The 26,546-nt window shown below is 46.5% G+C and overlaps 1 protein-coding gene across 4 annotated transcripts in view; it reads right to left on the bottom strand.

The window, feature by feature from the left end:
• ARHGAP10 (Rho GTPase activating protein 10) overlaps positions 1 to 26,546 on the bottom strand; it is a 520,437-nt gene that overhangs the window by 219,812 nt on the left and 274,079 nt on the right. For all 4 annotated transcript variants that reach the window (XR_004539086.1, XM_033940409.1, XM_033940432.1 and 1 more), the window contains 2 exons: positions 14,976 to 15,034; positions 1,035 to 1,140 (listed from right to left, as the gene is read on the bottom strand). Coding sequence is in view for 3 of the 4 variants with exons in the window: in XM_033940409.1 (XP_033796300.1) it covers positions 1,035 to 1,140; positions 14,976 to 15,034 (165 nt within the window). In the remaining variant the exon portion in view is untranslated. The remainder of the gene's footprint in view (positions 1 to 1,034; positions 1,141 to 14,975; positions 15,035 to 26,546) is intronic.

Genomic DNA, 26,546 nt, shown 5'->3' with positions numbered 1-26,546 from the left:
TGGTTCCTTGGGTGCCGCTCTACACTCCGGCGATGAGGGAGCCGATGACGAGGCACTCACCGATATCGGAGTGGAGCGTTTCTTGGCCCGGCGTGGAGCCGAGAGGACTGGTGCCGTCCCCGAGGTGGGAGGGCGCTCAAGGGTGGAAGGCTTCTTAGCCGGCTTACCTGGCGCCGGAGGCGCCGACGTCGTCTCAGGCGGCGTCGAAGTGGTCGGTGTCGATTTCGACGGTGCCGCAGATGAAGATGTCGAATCCATAGACGGGCCGGTGCCGAAAAGTAAATTCTGTTGGATTTGACGATTCTTCAACGTGCGCTTTTTAAGAGTGGCACAGCGGGTGCAGGAGTCCGCCCGATGCTCTGGTCCCAGACACTGCAAGCACCAATTGTGTGGGTCAGTGAGGGAGATCGGGCGTGCACACCGCTGGCACTTCTTAAAGCCTGGTTGCGGGGGCATGAATGGAAACACGGCCTCCGCAAAATCAAACCCCGAGGCCTGGATCGTGGCAATAGGCCCCGCCGGGGTAGGAACGAAAAAATAAAACAAAAGAAAGGTTTTTTTTTTTTTTTTTTTTTGGAATTGGGAAGAAAAAAGTACCCGAAGGTGAAAAACCGAAAAAAATAACGCGAGCGGGAAGGCAAAAGGAGGATTTCAACTCTGTTGAAAAAACACACGTCTTCTTCGCTCCGCGGAAATGAAGAAACTGGGGACCACGCACTCCTCCGTCGGGCGGGAAGGCACTCGCGCACGCGCGGTGCGGCCAACTAGAACTTTCTAGTAAAAAGGTCCGTACCGTGGGCTCCGTCGGTGACGTCACCCATGCGTAAAGAATATGCTGCCTGCTTGTCCTGGGATAACAGATACTACAGAATGACATGGGATTATTTCCCGCGGTTATCCACAGGGACGGGAACGGTGATGAATTTTGTCACCTTGTCATTCTCTAATACACAGCTATACCAACGAGCCTGCAGGCCAGCCCAGAGCAGGTGAGTTATTTTAGGAGAAGACAGTCAAAAAGCCGGGGTACTTACTTAGATAAATGTTTCGCCAGCATGCCCAGCATGTCCCTGTTTTTCTCTGGAAGTTTATGTACCAAGTAATGGATTGCGTTAACTCGTGATTCTGGACTGCCACATTCTGTGTTTAAGGGAAAAAGACAAAAAAAAAAAAAGTCAACACCTTTTTCAAAAACACATTTGCCTTTAGCCCCTGAATACTCTATTAAAGTGCTCCCATTTATTTAAGCAACTGTTTTTCAGCTACCACATGGTTCCAATAGGCAACGCAATATGTTTATCAGGGCAAAAGCAGCTTACTTTCAAACCCACAAACACTTAAAGATGCCTGGTTTGCATGCTAAGAAATGCAGTCAGCCACATGAAGGGGGAAATGAGATACTGCTTATTGAGAATCCAACATGACTCATGTTTCAGCGATTTGCCTTCATCAGAGTAAGTGATTTTGTAATTGAAGCGTGAAAAACTATTTTGTTTAGTATGCTTTTTTGAATGTCATCACTAGTGTATCATGAAGTCATATTGACAGTGAAACTGTTGCCTGACCCTGAAGCAGGCTGGGTTGGGTTCTCAATGCTGTTTCCTTTCTTCCTTCTTTTGGCAGGCTACATTCCTTGGTGCTGGTCTTGACCCCTCTATCCTGACAAACTATTCTGAGTGCACAACTTCTGTCCTCAAGAATTACAATACACTTGGGTTTTTCAAGATTTTGACAAATGAATGATATCTATTTGCATGCACTGCTTCCATTATAGAAAACAGGTCTCTTGAGTATTCAGTGTGGAAATCCAGAGAACCCGACTGGGTTGCAGTCATTGAGGATCGAGGCTTTGCACCCCAGGAATTCAGCAATCTGTTTAATGGGAAAGCCACCCTGCAAAGCTCAGAGATCAGTCACTCCCCGGAGTCCCATGCTTCTAACCTTAATGTCCTCATTCAATTTTCAACTATGCTCCATTGTCCCTACCCACTAGAATGGCCAATGTCTTGATCTTCTCTTCTCCTCTAACTACTCTATCACAAATTTCTGTATCATAGTTCTTCCACTCTCCAGTCACAATCTAATAACTATCATAACCTACCACCCTCCCCCAACCTGGTCGATCTCTACCAATATGTTTAGGAAACTTCAGACTATTGATCCCTGCACTCTCTCCACTGCTGTTTCATCCATCCACTATACCACTATACTATACCAATCAGTAAATCACTATACTAAACCAATCAGTGGTACCTATAGTACCACTCTCTCCTCTATTTTAGATACCCTTGCTTCCCCCACCCCATGCTCTATAAGGCGTGCCAAACCCTAGCCCTGGCTGAACCTGAAAATCCACTACTTACACTCCTGTGCCAGGTCTGCTGAATGTCTCTGGCTCAAATTCCACACCTACGCTGAATTCATTCAGACTGTCGTCTCTTTGCCACTCTGAACTTTTTGCCCAAAGTGCTCCCACCTCCAACCCCTCCATCACTTTCCCCCTAGACTATGGCCAATTACTTTTATGACAAAGTCCACAAAGTTAACCTTGACTTCTCAACCAAGCCACCTACCCCAGCCCACTCTGTCAATCCTCCCTCAACCCTTGCCTCCTTTTCTTCCTTTCCTAAAATTACTGAAAGAAAACTGCACATCATCTCTCCTCTTCCAAACTCACTACCTCTACTCCTCTGACCTGATTCCTACACCTCTACTCAATGCTATCTCTCCTACGGTCACCCCTTCAATCTGTCACATCCTCAATCTTGTCATTTTCCACTGCAACTGTCCCCGATGCCTACAAACATGCCATAATTACACCACTCCTCAAAAAACCTTCACTGGCTCCTACCTGCCCTGCCAACTATCGCCCAATCTCCTTCTTCCCCTTCTTATCCAAGCTACTCGAACGTGCTGCCGTCACTGCATAGATTTTCTATCAACCCTAGCCATTCTTGACCCACTCCAATCAGGCATTTGCCCCCTGCACTCTACTGAAACTGCTCTTGTTAAAGTCTCTAATGACCTCTTCCTGGCCAGATTCAAAGGCTACTAGTCTATCCTCATCCTTCTTGATCTATCCATTGCTTTCAATAGTGTAGACCACTGCCTTCTCCTTGACATGCTGTCTTCACTTGGATTCCAGGGCCCTGTTCTCTCCTACCTCTCACATTGCACCTTTAGTGTATGAAGTAGTGGATCTTCCTCCACTGCTCTCCCACTGTTGATCAGAGTATCCCAGGGCTCTGTTCTGGGAACTCTTCTCTTTTCCATCTATACGCATTCTCTTGTTGCTCTGATCTCCTCCTTTAGTTTTCAATAGCACCTCCATGCTGATGACTCCAAGGATTTACCTCTCTACACCTGAAATCTCTTCAGGAATCCAAGCCCGAGTCTCAGCTTGCTTGTCCAACATTGCTGCCCGGATGTCCTGCCATTACTTAAAACTAAACATGGCCAAGACTGAACTCCTTATCCTTCTGCCCAAACCTACATCTACTTTCTTCCCACTCTCTCAGTGGATAACACTCTCATCCTCCCTGTCTTGTCAGTTCGCAACCTTGGTGTCATTTTTGACTCTTCTCTCTCCTTCTCTGTGCAAATCCAACAGACTGCCAAAACCTGTCATTTCTTTCTCTATAACATCACCAAAATCCAACCTTTCCTCTCTGAGCACACTACCAAACCCCTTATCCACTCCCTCATCACCTCTCGCCTAGACTATTACAACCTGCTTCTCTCTGGCCTCCCATGTTACCATCTCTCTCCCCTTCAATTCATTCAGAATGCTGCTGCACGACTTATATTCCACCAGAGTCGTTATGCTCATATCACCATTCTCCTCACGTCACTTCACTGGCTCCCCATCCACTTCCCTATATAGTTTGAACTCCTCGTATTAACCTATAAATGTAATCACTCTTTAGCTCCTCAATATCTCTCCTCTCTTGTGTCTCCTTACACTCCTCCCCGGGAACTCCATTCATCAAGCAAATCTTTCCTATCTGTACCCTACGCTTCTACTGCCAATTCCAGAATGTGCCCTCTCTCTCTTGCTGCACCATACGCATGGAACAAACTGCCTGAATCAGTACGTCAAACTCCATCCCTGGAACTATTCAATCCAGCTTAAAAGCCTACACCTTTGAGAATACATTTAACTTATAATCCCCTCACCTAAAAACCCCAAGTAACTCCTTAAGTCATAGATCGTATGCTTCCCTTCGCATTCAGATGTTATGATGCTCATAACAGAGCATTGGGAATCTACAGAGGATCCTTTGAGAATTATCTAGGGATGGGAATAACTTGTAAGATAATAAAATTTGTTGATGACACAAAGATGTATAGCCTAAATTCAGTTTAAACTTTGTATAACTATTTATAAAGTATTCTATGATATTACGCTCCTTTTCATGTTGCCTTTTATCAATCTTCCATTGTGCCTAAATGCTTATTCTCCTGAAAACCAGTTTTTAATTCACTTTCCTAATGTGAAGAATATTAAGAGTATTTAGGCAATGAGCATCCTCTCTAGTTTATCAAGTCCCATTTTTTTGGATTCTAGGTAATTTAGGAAACGTTTGAAGACTTATTCTCAGAGTAATTTAATTGTTGAATTGTACCTAATGTAATCCGTTGTAATTCTTAGGTTATCTTAATATCTTCTGTTATTTGCAGTGAACTTTAAGTAGAGAATGACATGGGGACAAATTTGACCCCGCCCCATGAGAACACTTATGATTTTTAAGTGTTTGAGGCTTGTGCAAATGAGGACAGAGCTTGCAGGAATGGGGCAGAGACAGGGACAGAGCTCATGGGGATGGGACAGGGATAGAGAGATCCTAGCGGAATGGGGAAAATTTGTCCCCATGTCATTCTCTATATAGTTATTGACAGAATATAAGCACTTAATGTAACGTAAGATAAACAAAGAGTTCAGTGTTCACCCTACAATGGTAAATGGCTAGTAAGCTGTTTCTAGCCATGGGCTGAATTTACCCCAGATATTCAAACCTCACATTGAATATCTGGGTATGGCTGCAGACACAGAACCAGGCACCAGCTGATATTCAGACCAATGCCTAGTTAACCTCCTGCATAAAGTTAGGATGGCTGTTTTGCTGTCCTAACGCTACTGTAAATGGTTATTTAGCTAGTTGGCAAACTGAAAATTGCCACTAACCAGCCAAGTTGACGTAACCTAGCTGTCAGCCTTACACTACTGAATGCTGCTTGTCAGCATGTGAGATGGCCTAACCAGAGGGTCAGCAAAGGACTATGGGATATTATATTAAACATTCTGACCCAAAGAATGTTAATGCAGATACTCAGTAAAGACATTAGAATGCCACTAAATGATTTCTAAAATACCAGTACTTGAGATTAACAAAGAACCCTTAACATAGTCCCGGGAGTATCCATCACAGTCCTGGAATTCCAACAGATGTGTTAAATCTTGTCAATTGAGAGCCACTGTCTCCAACAAGTACTAAATTAGGGCACAGAAAGATGCTGGAAAATATTTACTTAACAACAATAGTTACTATTTTTTTTTAGAACAAGTTTCTAACCTATAAATAACAAGCTAAAAGCCCTCCTCTGGCTGCTTCCTCTTTTGTTTATCTCTCTTTCTCTCTTCTCGTTCTCCTTTTCTGCCTATTCACAACTCTACACCCACTATTCAGGTCCAGACACACACACATTCATTCAGGTACACCACATGCTCTTTCTGCTCTGGGAAAGCCACATGTTTTCCTATACGCACACAGAAGCAGCTTTAGATCTAATTGTATACTCTATATCTATATAAATAACAAGCTAAAAGCCCTCCTCCCCTCCTCTGGCTGCTTCCTCTTTTGTTTATCTCTCTTTCTCTCTTCTCGTTCTCCTTTTCTGCCTATTCACAACTCTACACCCACTATTCAGGTCCAGACACACACACATTCATTCAGGTACACCACATGCTCTGGGAAAGTCACATGTTTTCCTATACGCACACAGAAGCAGCTTTAGATCTAACTGTATACTAGAGAGCTGCACGGGAACGGGGACGACGGGAATCCCGCGGGACCCGCGGGTTCCCCCTTTGGGTCACGGGGATCCCGTGGGGACGCCCCCTAGGGTCGCGGGGATCCCGTGGGGACGCCCCCTAGGGTCGCGGGGATCCCGTGGGGATGCCTCCGAGGGTCGCGGGGTTCCTGCGGGGCTGGATGTACTCAGTCGCGCGGCTCTTCTCCCTACCTTCTCTGCTTGCAGCACAGAGCCGATCGGAAGTCTTCCCGACGTCAGCGCTGACGTCGGAGGGGAGGGAGGGCTTAAACAAAGCTGGATGTACTCAGTCGCGCGGCTCTTCTCCCTACCTTCTCTGCTTGCAGCACAGAGCCGAACGGAAGTCTTCCCGACGTCAGCGCTGACGTCGGAGGGGAGGGAGGGCTTAAACAAAGCCCTCCCTCCCTCCGACGTCAGCGCTGACGTCGGGAAGACTTCCGTTTGGCTCTGTGCTGCAGGCAGTGCAGGTAAGGAGGAAAGTAGCCTCGCGGTTCGAGTGGCTACCAAGGGAGGGGGCGGTCCGCCCCGCCACACCCCGCCCCGGTTGCAGCACAGCCGGCCAGGTCCCCTTACTTTTGTGGCACTTCCCCGACCGACCGACAACAGCCCCGGTCCGACAATCCTCCCTGCCCTGTAGCCGCGAATCTAAATTATCTTCTTACAGCAGCTGTAATAAGGTAATTTAGATTCGCAGTTAAGGGCAGGGAGGTTTGTCGGACCGGGGCTGTTGTCAGTCAGTCGGGGAAGTGCCACAAAAGTAAGGGGACCTGGCCGGCTGTGCTGCAACCGGGACGGTAGAGAAGGAGTGGGGAGAAGGACGCTGAAAGGCCATGGGGAAGACGGGAGGAGGGGGGGAAGGACTCTGAAAGCACTTGAAGACAGAGGAGGGAGAAGGACGCTGAAAGCACATGGGGAATACAAAGGGGTGGAGAAGGACGCTGAAAGGCCATGGGAAGGACGGGGGGGGGAAGGACTCTGAAAGCACTTGTGGAAGACAGAGGGGGGAGAAGGATGCTGAAAGCACATGGGGAAGACAAAGGGGTGGAGAAGGACGCTGAAAGGACATGGGGAAGACAAAGGGGTGGAGAAGGACGCTGAAAGGCCATGGGAAGGGCGGGGGGGGGAAGGACTCTGAAAGCACTTGTGGAAGACAGAGGGGGGAGAAGGATGCTGAAAGCACATGGGGAAGACAAAGGGGTGGAGAAGGATGCTGAAAGCACATGGGGAAGACAAAGGGGTGGAGAAGGACGCTGAAAGGACATGGGGAAGACGGGGGGTGGGGTGGAGAAGGATGCTGAAAGGCCATGGGGAAGACAGAGAGGAAGAAGGACGCTGAAAGGACATGGGGAAGCAGAGGGGGGAGAAGGACACTGAAAGCACATGTGGAAGACAGAGGGGGGAGAAGGACGCTGACAGGACATGGGGAAGATGGCGGGGAGAAGGACGCTGAAAGGAAATGGGGAAGAGAGAGTAGGGAGAAGACACTGGCAGGGAAGAAGACAGATGCCAGACTATGGGGGAGCGGAGAGAAGAAGATGGGTGCCAGACCAATTTGGAAGGGGGAAGAAAGGGAGAGGCACAGTAACAGAGCAAATGGAAGATGCAGAAGGAAGAGAGACAGTGGATGGAAGGAATTGAATGAGAACATGAGGAAAGCAGAAACTAGGAAAAGAATTATATTTTATTTTTTTATTTTGCTTCAGGATAAAGTAGTATATTAGTTGTGTTGATAAAAATGTATAAACATTAGAGGCTCTGGTAGAAACACATTTGCAAAGTATGTATTCTTCCCAATTAATATTTTCAAATTAATAAAGTCTTTTTGCTTATTTGTAAATGGGTTTCTACCAGAGCCTTTAATTCAGTAGCATAATTAAATGAAATAACAATTTCTGAAGTTTATATGGACGGGCGGGGACGGAGGGGATTCCTCGCGGGGACGGGTGGGGACGGAGGGGATTCCTCGCGGGGACGGGTGGGGACGGAAGGATTCCTCACGGGGACGGGTGGGGACGGGTGGGATCCTCACGGGGACGGGTGGGGACGGTAAAATTATGGTCATACCTGTTAATTTTCTTTCCTTTAGAAGCAGCAGATGAATCCAGAGACTAGTGGGTATAGCTCACATCGACCAGCAGGTGGAGATAGAGAACTGATTAACAGTTGGCCTTAAAGGCTGGTGTTCCTTCAGTTAATTCAGTTATGCACTTTGCCCAAGCATCCCGAAAGGAGAATGAGCAGCCACAAACTCCATTCCAGTAAAAACTTTGTCTTTCTCTTCTGAATACCATTGATATTTTTCTCTTTTTTTTTTTTTTTTTTTCAGTCATGAAAGAATACACTTACCAACTATCGCCCCGGCTACCCTAATGACATAAACCCCCTACACCCAGCCCGTGCATTTGGGGAGGGGCTCTGGATTCATCTGCTGCTTCTAAAGGAAAGAAAATTAACAGGTATGACCATAATTTTACCTTCCATAGCAAAGCAGCAGATGAATCCAGAGACTAGTGGGATGTAGCAAAGCAAACTCAAACTGGGTGGGACGCCAATGCCGCCTCTGCCAGCACTGCTGCGCCAAAACTCGCCTCTGAACGGGCCGCTACATCTAACCGATAATGCTTTGAAAAAGTATTCCCTGACGACCAAGTGGCCGCCCGGCAAATCTCCTCTAATGACATCCCCCCGGACTCCGCCCAAGAGGTAGCCAAAGCCCGAGTGGAATGAGCATGAAGATGCTCCGGTACCTTCTTCCCTGACAACACATACGCCGAAGCAATAGCGTCCTTGACCCAACGCGCAATGGACGCTTTAGACGCCGCCATCCCTTTGTTTTTCCCCGCAAACGCGATCAAGAGATGGTCCGACCGGCGAAAATCATTCGTCACTTCCAAATAATGGAGAAGCATACGGCGCACATCCAGTAGCCGTACCGACAAAAAACGCTTCCCCCAATCATCCTTCCTGAAGGATGGCAGGAACAAACTCTGGTTCACATGAAAGGACGAAACAACCTTAGGCAGGAAGGACGGCACCGTCCGCACTGTCACCCCCGTCTCCGAGAAACGCAAAAAGGGTTCCCTGCAAGAAAGTGCTTGCAGCTCCGATACTCGCCTTGCTGAAGCCATCGCCACCAAAAAAACTGTCTTTAGTGTGACATCTTTCAACGTGGCCGCTGACAGGGGCTCAAAAGGTGCCCCCTGCAATTTCCCAAGGACGAGCTTAAGGTTCCAAGTAGGACAAATTCGCTTAACCGGCGGCCTGATACGTTGAACCCCCTTGAGGAAACGCACCACGTCCGGCTGTGATGCGAGAGCCGAGCGAGCCACCCGGCCCCTGTAACAGGCAATGGCCGATACTTGAACCTTTAAAGAGTTATATGCTAACCCTTTCTCTACGCCCTCCTGCAGGAATGCAAGAATAGCCGGCAGAGAAGCATGGAAAGGCGCAACTCCGTGTCTTCCGCACCATGCCTCAAAGATTCTCCAGACCCTCGCATAGGAGGCTGACGTTGAAATCCTCTTAGCCTTAAGCAGGGTTGAAATCACCTGTTCTGAATAGCCCTTCTTCTTCAGCCTTGCCCTTTCAATAGCCAGGCCGTAAGACCAAAGCGGCCCGGATCGTCCATTAATATTGGACCCTGAGTTAGCAAGTCCGGAGTTACCTGGAACGCTACCTGCTCGCCTACCGACAGCAGCATCAGATCTGCGTACCACGGCCGCCGTGGCCAATCCGGAGCTACCAGGATTACTCTGCCTCGAAAGCGAGAGATGCGTTGCAACACCCGCCCTATCCTGGGCCAAGGTGGGAATACATAAAGAAGGGAGTTCGGAGGCCACGGGAGAGCTAATGCGTCCACCCCCTCCGATCCCTGATCCTTGCGTCTGCTGAAGAACCGAGGCACCTTCGCATTGCGGGAAGAGGCCATGAGATCCATCTCTGGCCACCCCCATCGACGGACTAGCAGGCTGAACGCTCGAGCCGACAACTCCCATTCTCCCGGATCGAGAAGAGTTCTGCTGAGGAAGTCCGCCTGCACGTTTTCGTGCCCTGCAATGTGTACCGCCGATAGAAGCGGAACATGCATCTCTGCCCATCGAAACAAATGACTTGCCTCCTCGGCTAACTGCATGCTCCGGGTCCCCCCTTGCCGATTGACATACGCGACCGCCGTGACACTGTCCGACAAGATCCTGGTCGGTCTGTCGTGAACTCGGGCCTGAAACGCCCGCAGCGCTAACCTGATCGCTCTTAACTCCAGCAAGTTTATGGGCCATTGAGCCTCCTGGGAAGACCAAATTCCCTGCACTGACGTCTGCATGCAGTGGGCTCCCCAGCCCTGCAGGCTGGCATCCGTTGTCACTACCACCCAATCCGGTGTGGCCAACGGCATGCCCCTCCAAAGATGCAAGTCCTGGAGCCACCAGCGCATGCTGTGAGCTGCTCGAGGACTCCACTGGAGACGGACATTGTAGTTCAGAGAAGCTGGAGACCAGCGAGAGAGCAGAGACTGCTGTAAGGGCCTCATGTGGCTCCGGGCCCAGGGAACCACCTCCAGAGTCGCCACCATGGAGCCCAGCACCTGTACATAATCCCAAACGCGAGGTCTGGGTGACCCGAGCAGGAGGCGAATTTGAGCCTGCAATTTCTCCCCCCGATCTCGGGGTAGAAACACCTTCCCCAGAGCCGTATCGAACCTTACCCCCAGATGCACCAAAGACTGCGAAGGGGCCAAAACACTCTTGGGAAAGTTGACAATCCACCCCAACGACTGAAGGAGAGCGATCACTCTCTGCGTCACCGCCCGACTCTCCTGCCGGGAAGAGGCGCGTATCAACCAATCGTCCAAGTAAGGGTGTACCCGAATCCCTTCCTTGCGTAGAAAAGCGGCTACCACCACCATGACCTTGGAAAATGTGCGGGGGGCCGTCGCCAGGCCAAAGGGCATAGCCCGAAACTGAAAATGTTGGCCCAGAATCGCAAACCGCAGATACCGCTGGTGCGGAGGCCATATCGGAATATGGAGGTACGCCTCCTTGAGATCGAGAGACGTGAGGAACTCTCCTGGTCTCACCGCCGCAATCACCGAGCGCCCCGTTTCCATTCGGAAATGGCGCACGCTGAGGAATCTGTTGACCCCTTTGAGATCCAGTACTGGTCTGAAGGACTCCCCCTTCTTGGGTACAATGAAGTACAGGGAATAGAAACCGCGGCCTACCTCTTCTGGGGGCACCGGTACCACCGCCCCCAGATCGAGCAGCCCCTGCAGTGTCCTGCGGACCTCTGCTCCCTTGGCCGCACCACGGCACGGGGACACCAAGAAAGAATCTACGACGGGAGCGGCGAATTCTAAGTTGTACCCTTCGCGAACAATGTCCAATACCCATTGGTCGGACGTGACTTTGGCCCACTCCGCCCGGAATGCCGAAAGCCGACCCCCTAAGGGCAGGGCGGAGGGAGCCAAGCCCCCGTCATTGTGGAGGGCGACTGGCGGGGGTACGGGCTGACTGCCCGGAAGAGGGTCTCGCCGTCCGAAAGGAACTTCTCTGCTGAAACCGAGGTCTCGAAGCAGAAAACGGGCCAGATGCAGACCTGGAAAAAGGCTTACCAGCCCTGGCCCGCCTAACATCCCGGAAACGCGGCCTAGACGATGCGGCCCTTACCGGAGGCCTAGCCCTGTCCTCCGGCAAACGTTGCGTTTTGGTATCCCCAAAATCCTTGACCAGTTTCTCCAACTCCGTTCCAAACAATAAACCCCCTTTAAATGGAAGTCTCACCAGCCGTAGCTTGGATGCTGCATCGGCTGCCCAATGACGGAGCCACAAGGACCTGCGGGAAACCACAGACAGAGCCATCTGTTTTGCAGACGCCCGAATAATATCATACAAGGAGTCCGCCAAATAAGCCAAGCCGGACTCCAAATCAGCTAGTTCCGAAGGGATAGAACCTCCAGACTCCAGCAAATTATCAGTCATCCCTTGTGACCACTGCAGACAAGCTCGCGCCGCGTAAGAACTGCATATTGCAGCCTGTAAGGTAACTGCAGCCACTTCAAAGGACATCTTTAGGGAGGCTTCAACCTTTCTATCCTGTGCATCCTTAAGTGTCACGCCCCCTTCTACCGGCAAGGTAGTTCTTTTAGTCACTGCCGCCACCAGAGCGTCCACCTTAGGCAATCTAAACCTGTCCAATTCGGTCGGAACGACCGGATACAAGAGCCTCATGGCCCTTGCCACCCGCAAACTGGCCTCCGGCGCCTCCCATTGCGCCGAGATTAGCTCCTGCATGGCCTCATGGACCGGAAAGGCTTTCGACGGCCTACGGGTACCTGCCATCAGGGGGTTACCGGACCCCGTGGCATCTTCCTGAGCAATGTTCAAACTTTGCAAAGCTTTAGTAATAAAGGAAGAAAGCTCCTCTCTATGGAACAACCGGATAGCCGTAGGGTCATCCCCCTCTCTACCCGGGATACTCTCCGCGTCCCAATCCAAGAGCTCCCCTTCCTCCAATGACTCAGGCAGGGAAAAAGGAGATCTGGGCAAAATATCCCCCGCCTCCGCAGACACTAGCCTGCGTTTCTTGGCCCCCTGCAACTGCCCCGGGGATCCTGCCGCCCCTGCCGAGGGCCTATCCTCTGTCCCCTCCCCCCCCTTAGAGGTAGAGGGTACCGCAAGGGCCTGCCCGGCCCCCAGCCTCGGCTGGGTAGGCTGCGAGCACTGCAATTGAAATGCCTGATGGAGCAACATAACAAATTCCGGCGAAAATGCACCCCAACTAAGAGGCACTCCCCCGCCCTGCTCCGAGCCGAGGGGAGGGGCCGCGCCGGCCACCAGCGCTCTCGCCTGTTCCCCCGCCGCCTCACGTTTATCCTCCGTGGCCGAGTCCTGCAGGAATCCAGCATCGACTCCGAGCGGCGGGGACATTGCGCAAGAGTCCCGTACCCGGGACATGGCCGCCTCACAAGCCGCCAAAAACGGGTCGTCTGCCGGTGCTTCCAAGCACCCGGCAGAGCACGGCCCCGCTCGTGTTCGGCGCTTCCCGCAGCGCGAACACATCTGACCAGCCTCTTCAGCCATCCCCCCTCGGCCTGCCAAAAAGCTCCGATGCGGGGTTTTTTTTTTTTTTTTTTTTTTGAACACACGCGGCGAACGCCGGCGGCAGACGACTCCGCCCACTAATACGCCCGGCACCCGGGAAACGCGACTCCACTCAAAAAAAGGCAAAGCCAACACTCACCCGGTCCGCCGCTTACCCCCGAAGCCAGGCCATCGTTGGTAAAACGTACTGGAAGCCGCGTCAATCACTGCTCGGCTCAGTACTAGCAGGCAGGCTGTGTACTTTTTTTTTTTTTTTTTTTTTTTATACTGGAATGAAGCAGCCAGCCACTATCCTGCACCTGGAAAGGAACCCCTCTATCCAACGGAGGGGAGGGTGGAGCAGGGACCTGGGAGGGCCCAGGTGTACCTCCCAAAGCCGGCACCAATCAGCCAGGCACCCCCACCTACTGAAGAGAACTAGTCTCAACAGAGGAATCCTAACAGAACACCACCTCCATCTATCCTGCAGCAGGCAGAGACCAGGAGCTAGAAGGATAGCTCCAACCCTGCTGGGAGATAGAGCAAAACTGAATTAACTGAAGGAACACCAGCCTTTAAGGCCAACTGTTAATCAGTTCTCTATCTCCACCTGCTGGTCGATGTGAGCTATACCCACTAGTCTCTGGATTCATCTGCTGCTTTGCTATGGAAGGGTGGGATCCTCATGGGGACGGGTGGGGACGGGTGGGATTTCTGTCCCCGCGCAACTCTCTACTGTATACTCTATATCTGTATAAATAACAAGCTAAAAGCCCTCCTCCCCTCCTCTGGCTGCTTCCTCTTTTGTTTATCTCTCTTTCTCTCTTCTCCTTTTCTGCCTATTCACAACTCTACATCCACTATTCAGGTCCAGACACACACACATTCATTCAGGTACACCACATGCTCTTTCTGCTCTGGGAAAGCCACATGTTTTCCTATACGCACACAGAAGCAGCTTTAGATCTAACTGTATACTCTATATCTGTAATAGTAAGCCTATTCCTATAAAATATATTCTTTATGCAAACATTCTTGGCTATCATTGTCATTCATTTTATTTCCTGCTGCTCCTCTCGAGGTCTGAACCCAGGACCTGTATCACACCCACAAAAGACTAGCTAAAAAGCACATTGGGGGGCTAGAAAGAGAAAATGACAGCAGATAAAGATCATACAGGCTCTCAAGACTGCCCCATCCATACCAACTACACAAGATCAAACTTTTGCGTTCTAGACTAGTAAAATGAATACCTGGTGGAGTACTCTAATTCATGGAGAGCCACCAGGCCAGTCGGATTTTCAGGATAGCCCTAATGAATATGCATCGAGCAGATATGAATGCCTGGCACATCCATTATATGCAGATCTCTCTCGTGCATATTCATTAGGGCTATCCTGAAAACCCGACTGGCCTTGTGGTCCTCCAAGACAGGGTTGGGAACCACTGCTCTAATTCCTCAAGCTCAATCTTATCATTCTTTTAGAAAAGTATTGAAAACCTATTTGATAAATTCATATCTTGATTGTTTAGTACTGTATTTATGATATGTATATGACGTGTATTTATATGATTCTTTGATTGTTCAGCTTTTTTTTAAGCAACCACCTAGAACTCATTGGTATGGCGATATACAAAAATAAAATTTATTATTATTATTAAACTCTACTATCCCAAGTTAGAGACCTCTTCACATTCTCCTTTTTTGTTCAAGAACAATTGCTTTTCATGAAAAGGCTGCGACCATAGGTTTCATTCATCTGCAACCACATTTTGAACATCTGTCTCTGAGCTAGGATAACAGTGCTAGCAAAACACCTTCTAGCAGAATGTAAACCAAATATTTACTGGCAGGAACGATGAACTCTCCATGCAACTCATACGTCATCAGGGGCTCTGGAAGACTTCTGAAAGACAGAGAAAACATGCAGTCAGCACAGGTCAATGTCACCTTTATTCTCTCCTGACAGATGAGGATTTGCACTGCAGGTTTATTTGCTCCTCGAACGTGTCTGCATATGGCAAGTTTATATTTTCAGGGTTTCTGAAACTGCATCTCCCAGAACACAACATCCTTCATTTGCAGGCTTAATCTTTTCATCTACTACATCTCCACACCAAACATTTTACTCTTACCTTTATTGTGTTAACATAATTTAGGGCTCCTTTTAGAAAGGCGCGTTGGAGGTTTAATGCGCATAATACCATGCGCTAAACCACCGGCCGCGCTAGCCGCTACCGCCTCCTCTCGAGCAGGCGGTAGTTTATAGGCCAGCACGGGGTTTAACATGTGATGAAAAGTCGCACGTGTTAACCCCACTAGCGCACCTTGTTAAAAGGAGCCCTTAATTTCTTGATATTTTTTCTACATGAAAAAAAAAAAAGCAAACGCTTACAAAGTTCTCTCTAGGTGGTATTATATCCCGGAGAGATTGCACAAGATGTATCCGCAGGCACCTGCTATTTTCTAGCGTTGTGGTGCTGATTTAGGCTCCTTCATCCATATCTGGTGGGCCTGTCCCAAATTGACATCTTTTTGGAGGGCTGTGGCAGACTCTTCAACTAAATTTTTGGGTACACCTGTCGGCTTTACGCCACAAAGCTGCCTTTTGGGTCTATATAATATTTGTTCTACCAAGTGGCAGACACGACTATTGAGATTGGGACTGGCGGCTACCAAATGCCTGATTGCAGGGTCCTGGAGGTCACCTACTATGCCAGATTTGAGTGCTTGGCATTTGAGATTATATACTCTGGGGACTATGGAGCTGATGTTTGCAAAGCGGAGGGGATATTATGCTCAATCTTTGAGTGCTTGGTCTATGTTTAGTGATAAGCTGGAACTTTTATGAGGGGAGTCCTGTGTGTTTCCTGACCTTGGGGGGGGGGATTTGGAGAAGGTTTTTTTTTCCTTGTTCTTTTCATTCCACACTTCATTATTCTGCTGGGGAGGGGAAAATAGGGGGACTAGGAGAGCCTGCTTTGTTCGCGGACTCTATGATGGGGAGCAGTTCAAGGCGAGAGGGAGAACTAGATGGCTTTGAGCATGCGCAGATGCATGCTCAAGGCCCAGCAGAGGCAGGAACTTCTTCAAGCGGCACCGGCACGTCCTGTGGGCTGCGTGCCGGTGCCAGACAGGGTGTAAATTTGAAGTTGTTCGGGAGGGGGGTGTCGGTTCGCCGGGGGGGGGTGGAGCAGTGCCGCTGGCCTCAGGTGGGGGGTGGGAACGTATCAAGCGAGTTTCCCTTAGTTCCTGTGGGGAAACTCGCTTTGATATACGAGTATTTTGGTTTACGAGCATGCTTCTGGAACGAATTATGCTCGTAAACCAAGGTTTCACTGTAATTTCTATAAAATATTCACTCAGGGCCAGATTATCTAAACGGCGCCATTGTTGGCGGCCACTAATTATGTGCCAATCATACAATGACGCTGTTTAGAGAATCACGCCTCCGGCAAAGGTAGACACTGGAAATTTAGGCCACGGTTTTTAAGGCCTACATTTCCAGCGCCTACCTTTGCTGTGAATCATGTCCCCATAGGCGCTTTAAGGTGCCTAATGCCACTTCCAGCGTTAGCCACACCTACAGGGAGGCACGATTCCAATCAATTATGGCCTCGGTAGGATTTTGTTCATTCTACAGATCTAGGGGTTTCATTTCTGTTCTCAAAAGCAGTATTGCAGCCAGCTTGTCCTTCACCTTTACTAGTAATCTCTTAATATTGCGGGTGGCAACTAAAAATGAAAAGTGCTGAGATATTTAATTCTTGAGACGTAGTTGCTGTGTGTGCAATAGGATAAGGATTCAGTTACTAACTGCTGTGTTGTGACCTTGTAAGAGAGGAGCCTGAAGCAATGTCAAAGTCAAACTAAGCAAGTCAGCACAGCTCTATCCTACAGATAAAAAACAAAGGTCAAAAGACTAGGGATTACATTATATTACATTAGTGATTTCTATTCCGCCATTACCTTGCGGTTTAAGGCGGATTACAAAAGGAGTTATCTGGCCATTTCCAGAGGAATTGAAGAGTAGAGTGAGTTGCTTCAGAGAATCGGGATGAGTTTTGTGGTGTTAGTTTGTCTTCAGGGATTTCTAACACCACAAGATCTCAAACAGCGGTCTTCAATGTAAGGCCTGCACACTTATCTGGAGTCCCCCTTCCCCCCCTTAGCGAGATCCTATGCTTGCTCACCGTTCTTATTCCCAGCAGTGCTACTTTTACTCTTCGGCCCAACGGCAAAATGAGTGAAGTAACACACTGCCTTCGGCAGCCTGGAAGCTTTCTTTCTGCTACTGCTTTCTGCCCCCTGCTGTTCTTTGCTCGATTCCTTGCACCAACCTGGTGTTTCCATGCCTAGCAAGAGGAAAATGCTGAAGTCTGAGAAGGGAGAGTGCCGGGATGAATTAATGAGAGAAAGCCAACTTGGATTTGGTCAAGGGAAATCTTGCCTCACCAATCTACTGTATTTCTTTGAAGGGGTGAATGAACATGTGGATAAAGGTGAACTGGTTGATATTGGGTATTTGGATTTTCAAAAGGCAATTGACAAAGTACCTCATGAAAGGCTTCTGAGGAAATTAGAAAGTCATGGGATAGGAGGTAATGTCCTATTGTTGATTAAGAACTGGTTGAAACCCAGAAACAGAGAGTGGGTCTAAATGATCAATATTCTCAGTGAAGAAGGGAAAATAGAGGTGTTCATCAAAATTATATACAGGGATGAGAAAGAACAAATAATTCTTAAAAAAATACCCTTCTCAAAAAACTTTCAAAAATATCTTCAACAGAATCACTCAGAGGTGTTGTTCTACTGTGAGAAGCTCATAACCACTTTAATTATTTTTAAAAAGGGGGCAGAGCCTCAGATCCCCGTGTGTTATAGAATTTTAACAACCACACTAGAAAGGGAATTAACCTCACTGGCTCATACTCCCCCCTCCTGCCCTTGTTTGTTGTCTGTTATTAAACCATAGGCAATGCTCAAAAAATGTTAGAAAAAGCAAAGGACTTAACTTTGAATCCCGGGCAGGGTTTGATAAATGTTGAAGGTTGAATTTTGCAGTGCAGACAGTTATCACATTATCACTCCTGCTGTCTCTGCTAGTCCCGTCGCCAATATTAAGCTAGCTGTCATTTCGCCCTCAGGCTGCGTCAGGGCTGTGGACCAATATTGCGGCATTTAATTTTCACACTTACCAAAGTGGTTATGAGCTTCTCACAGTAGAATAACACCTCTTACTGATTCTGATTAAGATTTCTTGAGTTTGTTGAGAAGGGTATTTTTTTGATGAGAAAAATAGAGGGGTTTCCCAGGATTCTGTGCTGGGACTGATGCTTTTTTTTTTTTTTTTTAACATATTTATCAATGATCTAGAGATGGGAATAACTAGTAAAATAATTAAATTTGCTGATGATACAAAGTTGTTAAATCACAAGAGGATTGTGGAAAAATTGCAAGAGGCCCCTGGGAGACTGGGCATTAAAATAGCAGATGATGTTTAAGAACATAAGAATTGCCGCTGCTGGGTCAGACTCGGGTCCATCGTGCCCAGCAGTCCGCTCACGTGGCGGCCCTCTGTTCAAAGACCAGCGCCCTGAGAATAGCCCTACCTGCGTACTAACTGAGAATAGCCCTACCTGCATACGTTCTAGTTCAGCAGGAACTTGTCTAACTTTGTCTTGAATCCCTGGAGAGTGTTTTCCCCTATGACAGACTCCGGAAGAGCGTTCCAGTTTTCCACCACTCTCTGGGTGAAGAAGAACTTCCTTACGTTTGTACAGAATCTATCCTCTTTCAATTTTAGAGAGTTCCCTCTCGTTCTCCCTACTTTGGACAGGGTGAACAACCTGCCCTTATCTACTAAGTCTATTCCCTTCAGTACCTTGAATGTTTCGATCACGTCCCCTCAATCTCCTCTGTTTGAGGGAAAAGAGGCCCAGTTTCTCTAATCTTTCGCTGTAATATGAGCAAGTGCAAAGTGAAGCATGTGGGAAATTGGAACCCGAACTATAGTTATGTGATGTTGGGTTCTATGTTAGGAGTCACTACCCAGGAAAAGGATCTAGATGTCATTGTTGAGGATACATTGAAACCCTTGGCTCAATGTGTGGCGGCAGCTAAGAAAGCAAATAGAATGTAATGGAAAACAAAGATGAAAATGTTATAATGATCTTGTTTCACTCTATGGTATGGCTGCACCTCGAATACTGTGTGTAGTTCTGGTTGCCATATCTCAAAAAAGATATAGCAGAATTAGAATAGGTACAGAGAAGGGCGACAAAAATAATAAAAGGTTTGTGATGCCTTCCCTATGAAGAAAGGCTAAAGCAGCTAGAGCTCTTCAGCTTGGAGAAGAGACAGCTCAGGGGTGATATAATACAGGTTTATAAAATACTAAGTGGAGTGAAAGGGTAGATGTGAATTGCTCGTTTGCTTTTTCCAAAAATACTAGGGCTAGGGGGTATGCAATGAAGCTATTAAGTAGTAAATTTTTAAAGAAAAAATATTTCTTCACACAATGTGTAATTAAACTCTGGAATTTGTGGCTGGAGAATGTGATGAAATCAGTTAGCTAAGCAGGGTTTAAAAAGGCTTGGATATTTTTCTAAAAGAGAAGTTCATAGGCCATTATTGAGATGACTTGGATAAATCCACTGCTAGGATAAGCAGCATAAAATCTGCTTTACTACTTGGGACCTGGTTGGCCACTTTTGGAAACAGGATACTGGGCTTGATGGACCTTCGGTCTGTCCCAGTATGGCAATTCTTATGCTGATCTGAAACTCGGTGACCACAACCCAGAAGTCGTGTTAGTTTTCATAATTCAGTGAATCCTTAGTACTCATTATTAATCCTTTTTCTTTTTGCTGCCTACTTTTTTTCCTGTATGTGAATGTTAGCATTATTGGAGGGATGTGTTCCTTTTCGTGAGGCCAACAAAAGAGCTAATCCTCTTGACTGTCCTTCATGCCTAGGCTAGTTTTAGCCTGGCCTACAATTTGCGGCTGATCTGATCCATAGGCACAAACAAACTCTTTAGTAGGGAACAGAGGTCTAATAGCAATATTCCTAAGATACCATTCAGTTAACCCTTTCAGGACCAAGGGACATATTTGTCCCATAACTTTAAAATCCTATAAATTTTGATTGGGATAGTCTACAGTTCTAAATTTGATATGTACGGATTCCATATGATACTGCCTTTATGTAAACAAACTGGTTCCGACATTCATTCATTAGCGTCGTTGCCAGATTGACGAGAAGATTCACTTGCCACACTGTCCATAAGCCAGAAGTTTGATTTTTTTTAAAAAAAATAATGATATTTCACAAAAAAAAAATCAATTTTTTGGCATCTGCAAGCCCTTTTTACCATAAAAATGTCGTCAAAACCACAAAAATTGGCCTACGATCCTTATGGTCCTGAAAGGGTTAAAAGTCGACAAATTTCTCTCTCCTGATGACTTTAAAATTTCCACGGGGCTCTGAAAGTAGTGATGCCAGTGTAGAGATGAAAAAGGTGACCACACTCTTTGCTAGAGCTTCGGATGCCATTGTTTAATAAAACTCAAGTGTTGGGTGTGCTCTCTTGTTCTTTTATCTCCAACCTTTCTAAGACGCCCTGGGGCTCATGGGAACACCCAGGCATAAGGGAGCGAGTCCCTAGCGTTCAAGAAAGCCTAAGGTTTGTGAGTAGAAACCAGTAAGGGCCTAATGTTTTATTTTTATTTTGTTAATTCAGCGGTTAGGGCTGCAGCCTCGGCACCCTTAGGTTGCAGGTTCAAGCCCAGCCGCTGCTGCTTATGACCCTGGGCACGTACTCCATTGCCTTAGGTATGTTAGTCAGATTGTGAGATCACCGGGACAGAAAGGGAGAAATACTTGAGTACCTGAATGCAAACCGCTTAGGCTATAAGTGGTGTACAAATACTAAAATAAATAAAATATTTGATTATGGTTTTGTGAACCATTTTGAATGTTGACTGTCGTCAATAAAATAGTATATAACCATTTTTTTAACAAATAGATAGTGATATGAAGCTTCTTGTCTGGAACTGTTTTACAATAATAGTGAAGAACAGAGGACAGAAGGAAGGACTGTTGTGAGGAGCTGGCCCTTCCCAATGGAGGAGCTGGCCTAGTTCTAGAAAGGAACCAGTCGGATTTTCCTAACCTGCAGGATAGTGGATCAGGAAGAGAAGGCCTAACAATCCATTGAGTCCACCTGCTTCTAGAATCTGGCACTTCCTGCCTCCAAATCACAGAGTTTGAACTATAACCACAATAACTGGAAACTGTTTTTACGCTCTGCTTCCGACTTCTGTTTCTCAATAATTCTTCAGATAAAACAACTTTTGCTTTGAACAATCCAAATCTGTGTCTGCCTGGATTCTCCTGTTCTCTGAAATACTGCTCGGCACTTGTGTTGGTGATACACCATCAAGGCCCTGGAACAGAACTGCACCCCACATCCAGCAATGACACCAAAAGGTGTAGGGCACAAGCAGGAGTGCAGCAACAGGGTACTGCCCAATTTAGGCTCAGACCCCAGCTGGCAGGGGTCCCCAAGCCTCACCAGCATAAGGGCTCCTCCATTTACAGCCTCTCTATTGCCCAGGTCCCCTGCACACGCTCAATCTTTGCAAAACTGAGCATGCATAGAGGGGACAGCCTCTCCTATACGTGGTCAGTTTTGCAGAACTGAGCATGTGCTAGTGCATTGGTCTCAAACTCGCGGCCCGCCACGTAATATTTTGAGGCCCTTGTATGTTTATCATAATCACAAAAGTAAAATAAAACAGTTTCTTGATCATATGTCTCTTTAGCTATAAATTACAATATTATTATTAAGACAGCTAAAAGGAAAGATTTATAAACTATAAAAAAAAGTTTTTAAGAAGCGCCATCCCTGTCTTCCTCTCGTTATTCCCTATCCCTCTATCCTTCCTTTTTATTTTTATTTACATATTGTAATTAAAACTTCCCTATCCCCCAGTACCTTTCATCTCTAATAAGTCTTAATTTGTCATTGTTTTAGTTTTACCCTCTCTTATTTTATTTCAATTAAATCTTAAATTTTATTAGATTTTTCTAATTTTTAATATTGTAAACCGTCCAGATACATGTGATGGTCGGTATATCAAGCCATAAATAAACTTGAACCTATAAAGAGTTTTACCTCATGCAAAATTGTCATTTCTTTAATAAGACATTCACTATTTTTTTCTAAGGCCCTCCAAGTACCTACAAATCCAAAATGTGGCCCTGCAAAGGGTTTGAGTTTGAGACCACTGTGCTAGAGGAAACCTTTTGTGGTGTAGTAGCCCAAGAATATGCAGACTGCAGGGAGGAGGAGCACTTCTGTTGGCGGAATATGGGGATCCCTGCCAGCTCAGGTTTATGGAGGATCACAGGGAGGCAAAAAAGGTGGCAAGATGGGCTAAGAGGCCTGGCTATGCATCTGGATACAAGATGGTGGACTTATCCCTTCACAAACCCAGTGCCGGTAAGATACGTTTACCCCAGGGACAAGCTCGGATGATACAAGTATGTTTGTGCATTGAAATGGCACTGAAAGACCTGGGCTTTCCAGTCCCTGGTATTTATTTTTAGGGTTCAGAATATTATGGTGGTGTTCTCACACTTGCTAGATTTATGTTGTATATTCTCAGGCTCTTGGTATTTGAATGTCCTTACTTTTACAACATTTATTCACCGAGCTCTGCTTTGTGTTGCACTGAACTTAAAAATGACATGGAACTTGAACACCGGTCACAAAACTAGAAGCCCTAAAAAGGAAAAATAATTTCTCCTCCTTCCCATCCCTTGAATTCTGCTGTATACAATAGGAACGCCAACAGGCTCCATTGTTCACAACTTTATTGAACAGAAGGGAGACATTTTCCTTCAGCACAGTCACTGTGCTTATTTTAGCCCCAGCACTGGCACGTAAATGGATAGATATATTCAGCGCCGTTAACAACAAGGCTGCTCCCCCTTCAGTTGAATCATGGAAAGGAGTATAATAATAATAATAATAATTTTATTCTTATATATCGCCATACCGAAAAAGTTCTAGGCGGTTCACAACAAGGTGAGCTAATACATGGGATACAGATAAAATACAAATTAGAAAAATGGACTTAAAAACAGATAAACCTCCACTTAGGTAATCTCTTCCTCCCCAAAACACCAACCAAGAATATAGATCCCCGAAATTTAATGTAATCTTATTTGTACTCAAACTGTAATCTATTTGTTATATCACACAGTAACGTACAGTCAATTTACTATCCAATTTGCAAGTTCTTCCGGAATTTATCCAGCTCTCTCTCCTCTTTTGTTAACCAAAAAAAAAATTGTTGTAAAACTTCACTGGAAATGTCCAGTCAGCTCTTTTGTAATCCACCTTGAACTGCAAGGTATAGGCGGAATAGAAGTCCCTAATGCTATGGGAGAGTACCTGAAGAAAGAGCTGTTAGGATGGGAGGACATAAGAGAAGTGGAAAGACAGTGGTCTAAGCTGAAAGGAGCAATAAAAATGGCTACGGACCTTTATGTGAAGAAAATCAATAAAAACAAGAGAAAAAGGAAGCCGATATGGTTCTCCAACCTAGTGGCTGAGAAAATAAAGGCGAAAGAGTTGGCGTTCATGAAATATAAAAAAAACCAAGAAGAGGAGAGCAGAAAGGACTACAGGGTGAAACTGAAAGAAGCCAAAAGAGAGATACGTCTGGTGAAAGCACAGGCGGAAGAACAAATGGCTAAAAATGCAAAAAAGGGAGACAAAAATTTTTTCTGATATATTAGTGAAAGGAGGAAGATGAAAAATGGAATTGCTAGGCTAAAAGATGCTGGGAACCAATATGTGGAAAGTGATGAGGAGAAAGCGAATGTGCTAAACAAATACTTCTGTTCTGTGTTCACAGAAGAAAATCCTGGAGAAGGACCGAGATTGTCTAGCAAAGTTACATGAGAAAATGGAGTAGATTCTGCGCCGTTCACGGAGGAGGGTGTTTATGAGCAACTTGAAAAGGTGGACAAAGCGATGGGACCAGACGGGATCCATCCCAGGATACTAAGGGAGCTCAGAGAGGTTCTGGCGAGTCCTATTAAAGACTTGTTCAACAAATCTCTGAAGACGGGACTGATTCCTGGGGATTGGAGGAGAGCGGATGTGGTCCCTATTCATAAAAGTGGTCACAGGGATGAAGCAGGAAACTACAGGCCGGTGAGCCTCACTTCAGTTGTTGGAAAAATAATGGAAGTTTTGCTGAAAGAAAGGATAGTGTACTTCCTTGAATCTAATGGGTTACAGGATCCGAGGCAACATGGCTTTACAAAAGGTAAATCGTGCCAAACGAACCTGATTGAATTTTTTGATTGGGTGACCAGAGAGCTGGATCGAGGACATATGCTAGATGTAATTTACTTGGATTTCAGCAAAGACTGATACAGTTCCTCATAGGAGGCTGTTGAACAAACTTGAAGGGCTGCAGTTAGGACCCAAAGTGATGAACTGGGTCAGAAACTGGCTGTCGGACAGACGCCAGAGGGTGGTGGTTAATGGAAGTCGCTCAAAGGAAGGAAAGGTGAGTAGTGGAGTCCCTCAGGGATCAGTGCTGGGGCCAATCCTGTTCAATATGTTTGTGAGTGACATTGCTGAAGGGATAGAAGGAAAAGTGTGCCTTTTTGCAGATGATACCAAGATTTGTAACAGAGTAGACACCGAAGAGGGAGTGGAAAATATGAAAAAGGATCTACAAAAGTTAGAGGAATGGTCTAATGCCTGGCAACTAAAATTCAATGCAAAGAAATGCAGAGTAATGCATTTGGGGATTAATAATAGGAAGGAACCGTATATGCTGGGAGGAGAGAAGCTGATATGCACGGACGGGGAGAGGGACCTTGGGGTGATAGTGTCCAAAGATCTAAAGGTGAAAAAACAGTGTGACAAGGCAGTGGCTGCTGCCAGAAGGATGCTGGGCTGTATAAAGAGAGGTGTAGTTAGTAGAAGGAAGAAGGTGTTGATGCCCCTGTACAGGTCATTGGTAAGGCCTCATTTGGAGTATTGTGTTCAATTTTGGAGACCGTATCTGGCGAAGGATGTAAGAAGACTTGAGGCGGTCCAGAGGAGGGCGATGAAAATGATAGGAGGCTTGCACCAGAAGACGTATGAGGAGAGACTGGAAGCCCTGAATATGTATACCCTAGAGGAAAGGAGAGACAGGGGCGATATGATTCAGACGTTCAAATACTTGAAGGGTATTAACGTAGAACAAAATCTTTTTCAGAGAAAGGAAAATGGTAAAACCAGAGGACATAATTTGAGGTTGAGGGGTGGTAGATTCAAAGGCAATGTTAGGAAATTCTACTTTACGGAGAAGGTGGTGGATGCCTGGAATGCGCTCCCGAGAGAGGTGGTGGAGAGTAAAACTGTGACTGAGTTCAAAGAAGCGTGGGATGAACACAAAGGATCTAGAATCAGAAAATAATATTAAATATTGAACTAAGGACAGTACTAGGCAGACTTGCACGGTCTGTGTCTGTATATGGCCGTTTGGTGGAGGATGGGCTGGGGAGGGCTTCAATGGCTGGGACGGTATAGATGGGCTAGAGTAAGTCTTAACAGAGATTTTGGCAGTTGGAACCCAAACACAGTACTGGGTAAAGCTTTGGATTCTTGCTCAGAAATAGATAAGAAGAAAAAATTAAAAAATTTAAATTGAATCAGGTTGGGCAGACTGGATGGACCATTCGGGTCTTTATCTGCCGTCATCTACTATGTTACTATGTTAAAGACAGAAAGCATTTACAATATAATGCAGAAAATACCGGAATGGCAGGAAAAGAAGTAATACATAGAACAGATAAAATATTAGATAAAACATAGAACAGATAAAATATTAAGCATCACTCGATGCTTAATATTTGGTGAGAAAAAGAGGGGTGGTTACGTTAATATAAATAATATAATAATGGGATCTTAAAGAATATAATGGATGCATTCGCATTTAGCGCGTGCTAAATCAGTTAGCGCGCCTTAATAAAAGGAACATAATATTTAAGGCCTCTTCTACTAAACCGCACTAGCAGTTTTAGCGTGGGGAGCCGCGCTGAATGACCCGTGCTGCTCCCGACGCTCATAAGAACTCTATGAGCGTCAGGAGCAGCGCGGGCCATTCAGCGTGGCTCCCTGCGCTAAAACCGCAAGCGCGGTTTAGTAGAAGAGGGAGTAAGTATCTGTGTTGCAAACCATACTGAGCAAGCATATAATTTTGTAAGAACGGTATATAGTTTTATTAAATAAATATAAAATGTTTAACTCTCCTCTTCCTGGGCACGGGGAATGCCCATCTCTTTTTTGTTATATCATGTTTATTAAGACAGAAGGCAATCACAGCAGGGTGGCATAA

The sequence above is a fragment of the Geotrypetes seraphini genome, chromosome 1 (genome assembly GCF_902459505.1).
Source record: "Geotrypetes seraphini chromosome 1, aGeoSer1.1, whole genome shotgun sequence".
NCBI classification, from domain to species: Eukaryota; Metazoa; Chordata; class Amphibia; order Gymnophiona; family Dermophiidae; genus Geotrypetes; species Geotrypetes seraphini.
This window is presented reverse-complemented; position numbering and strand designations above follow the sequence as displayed.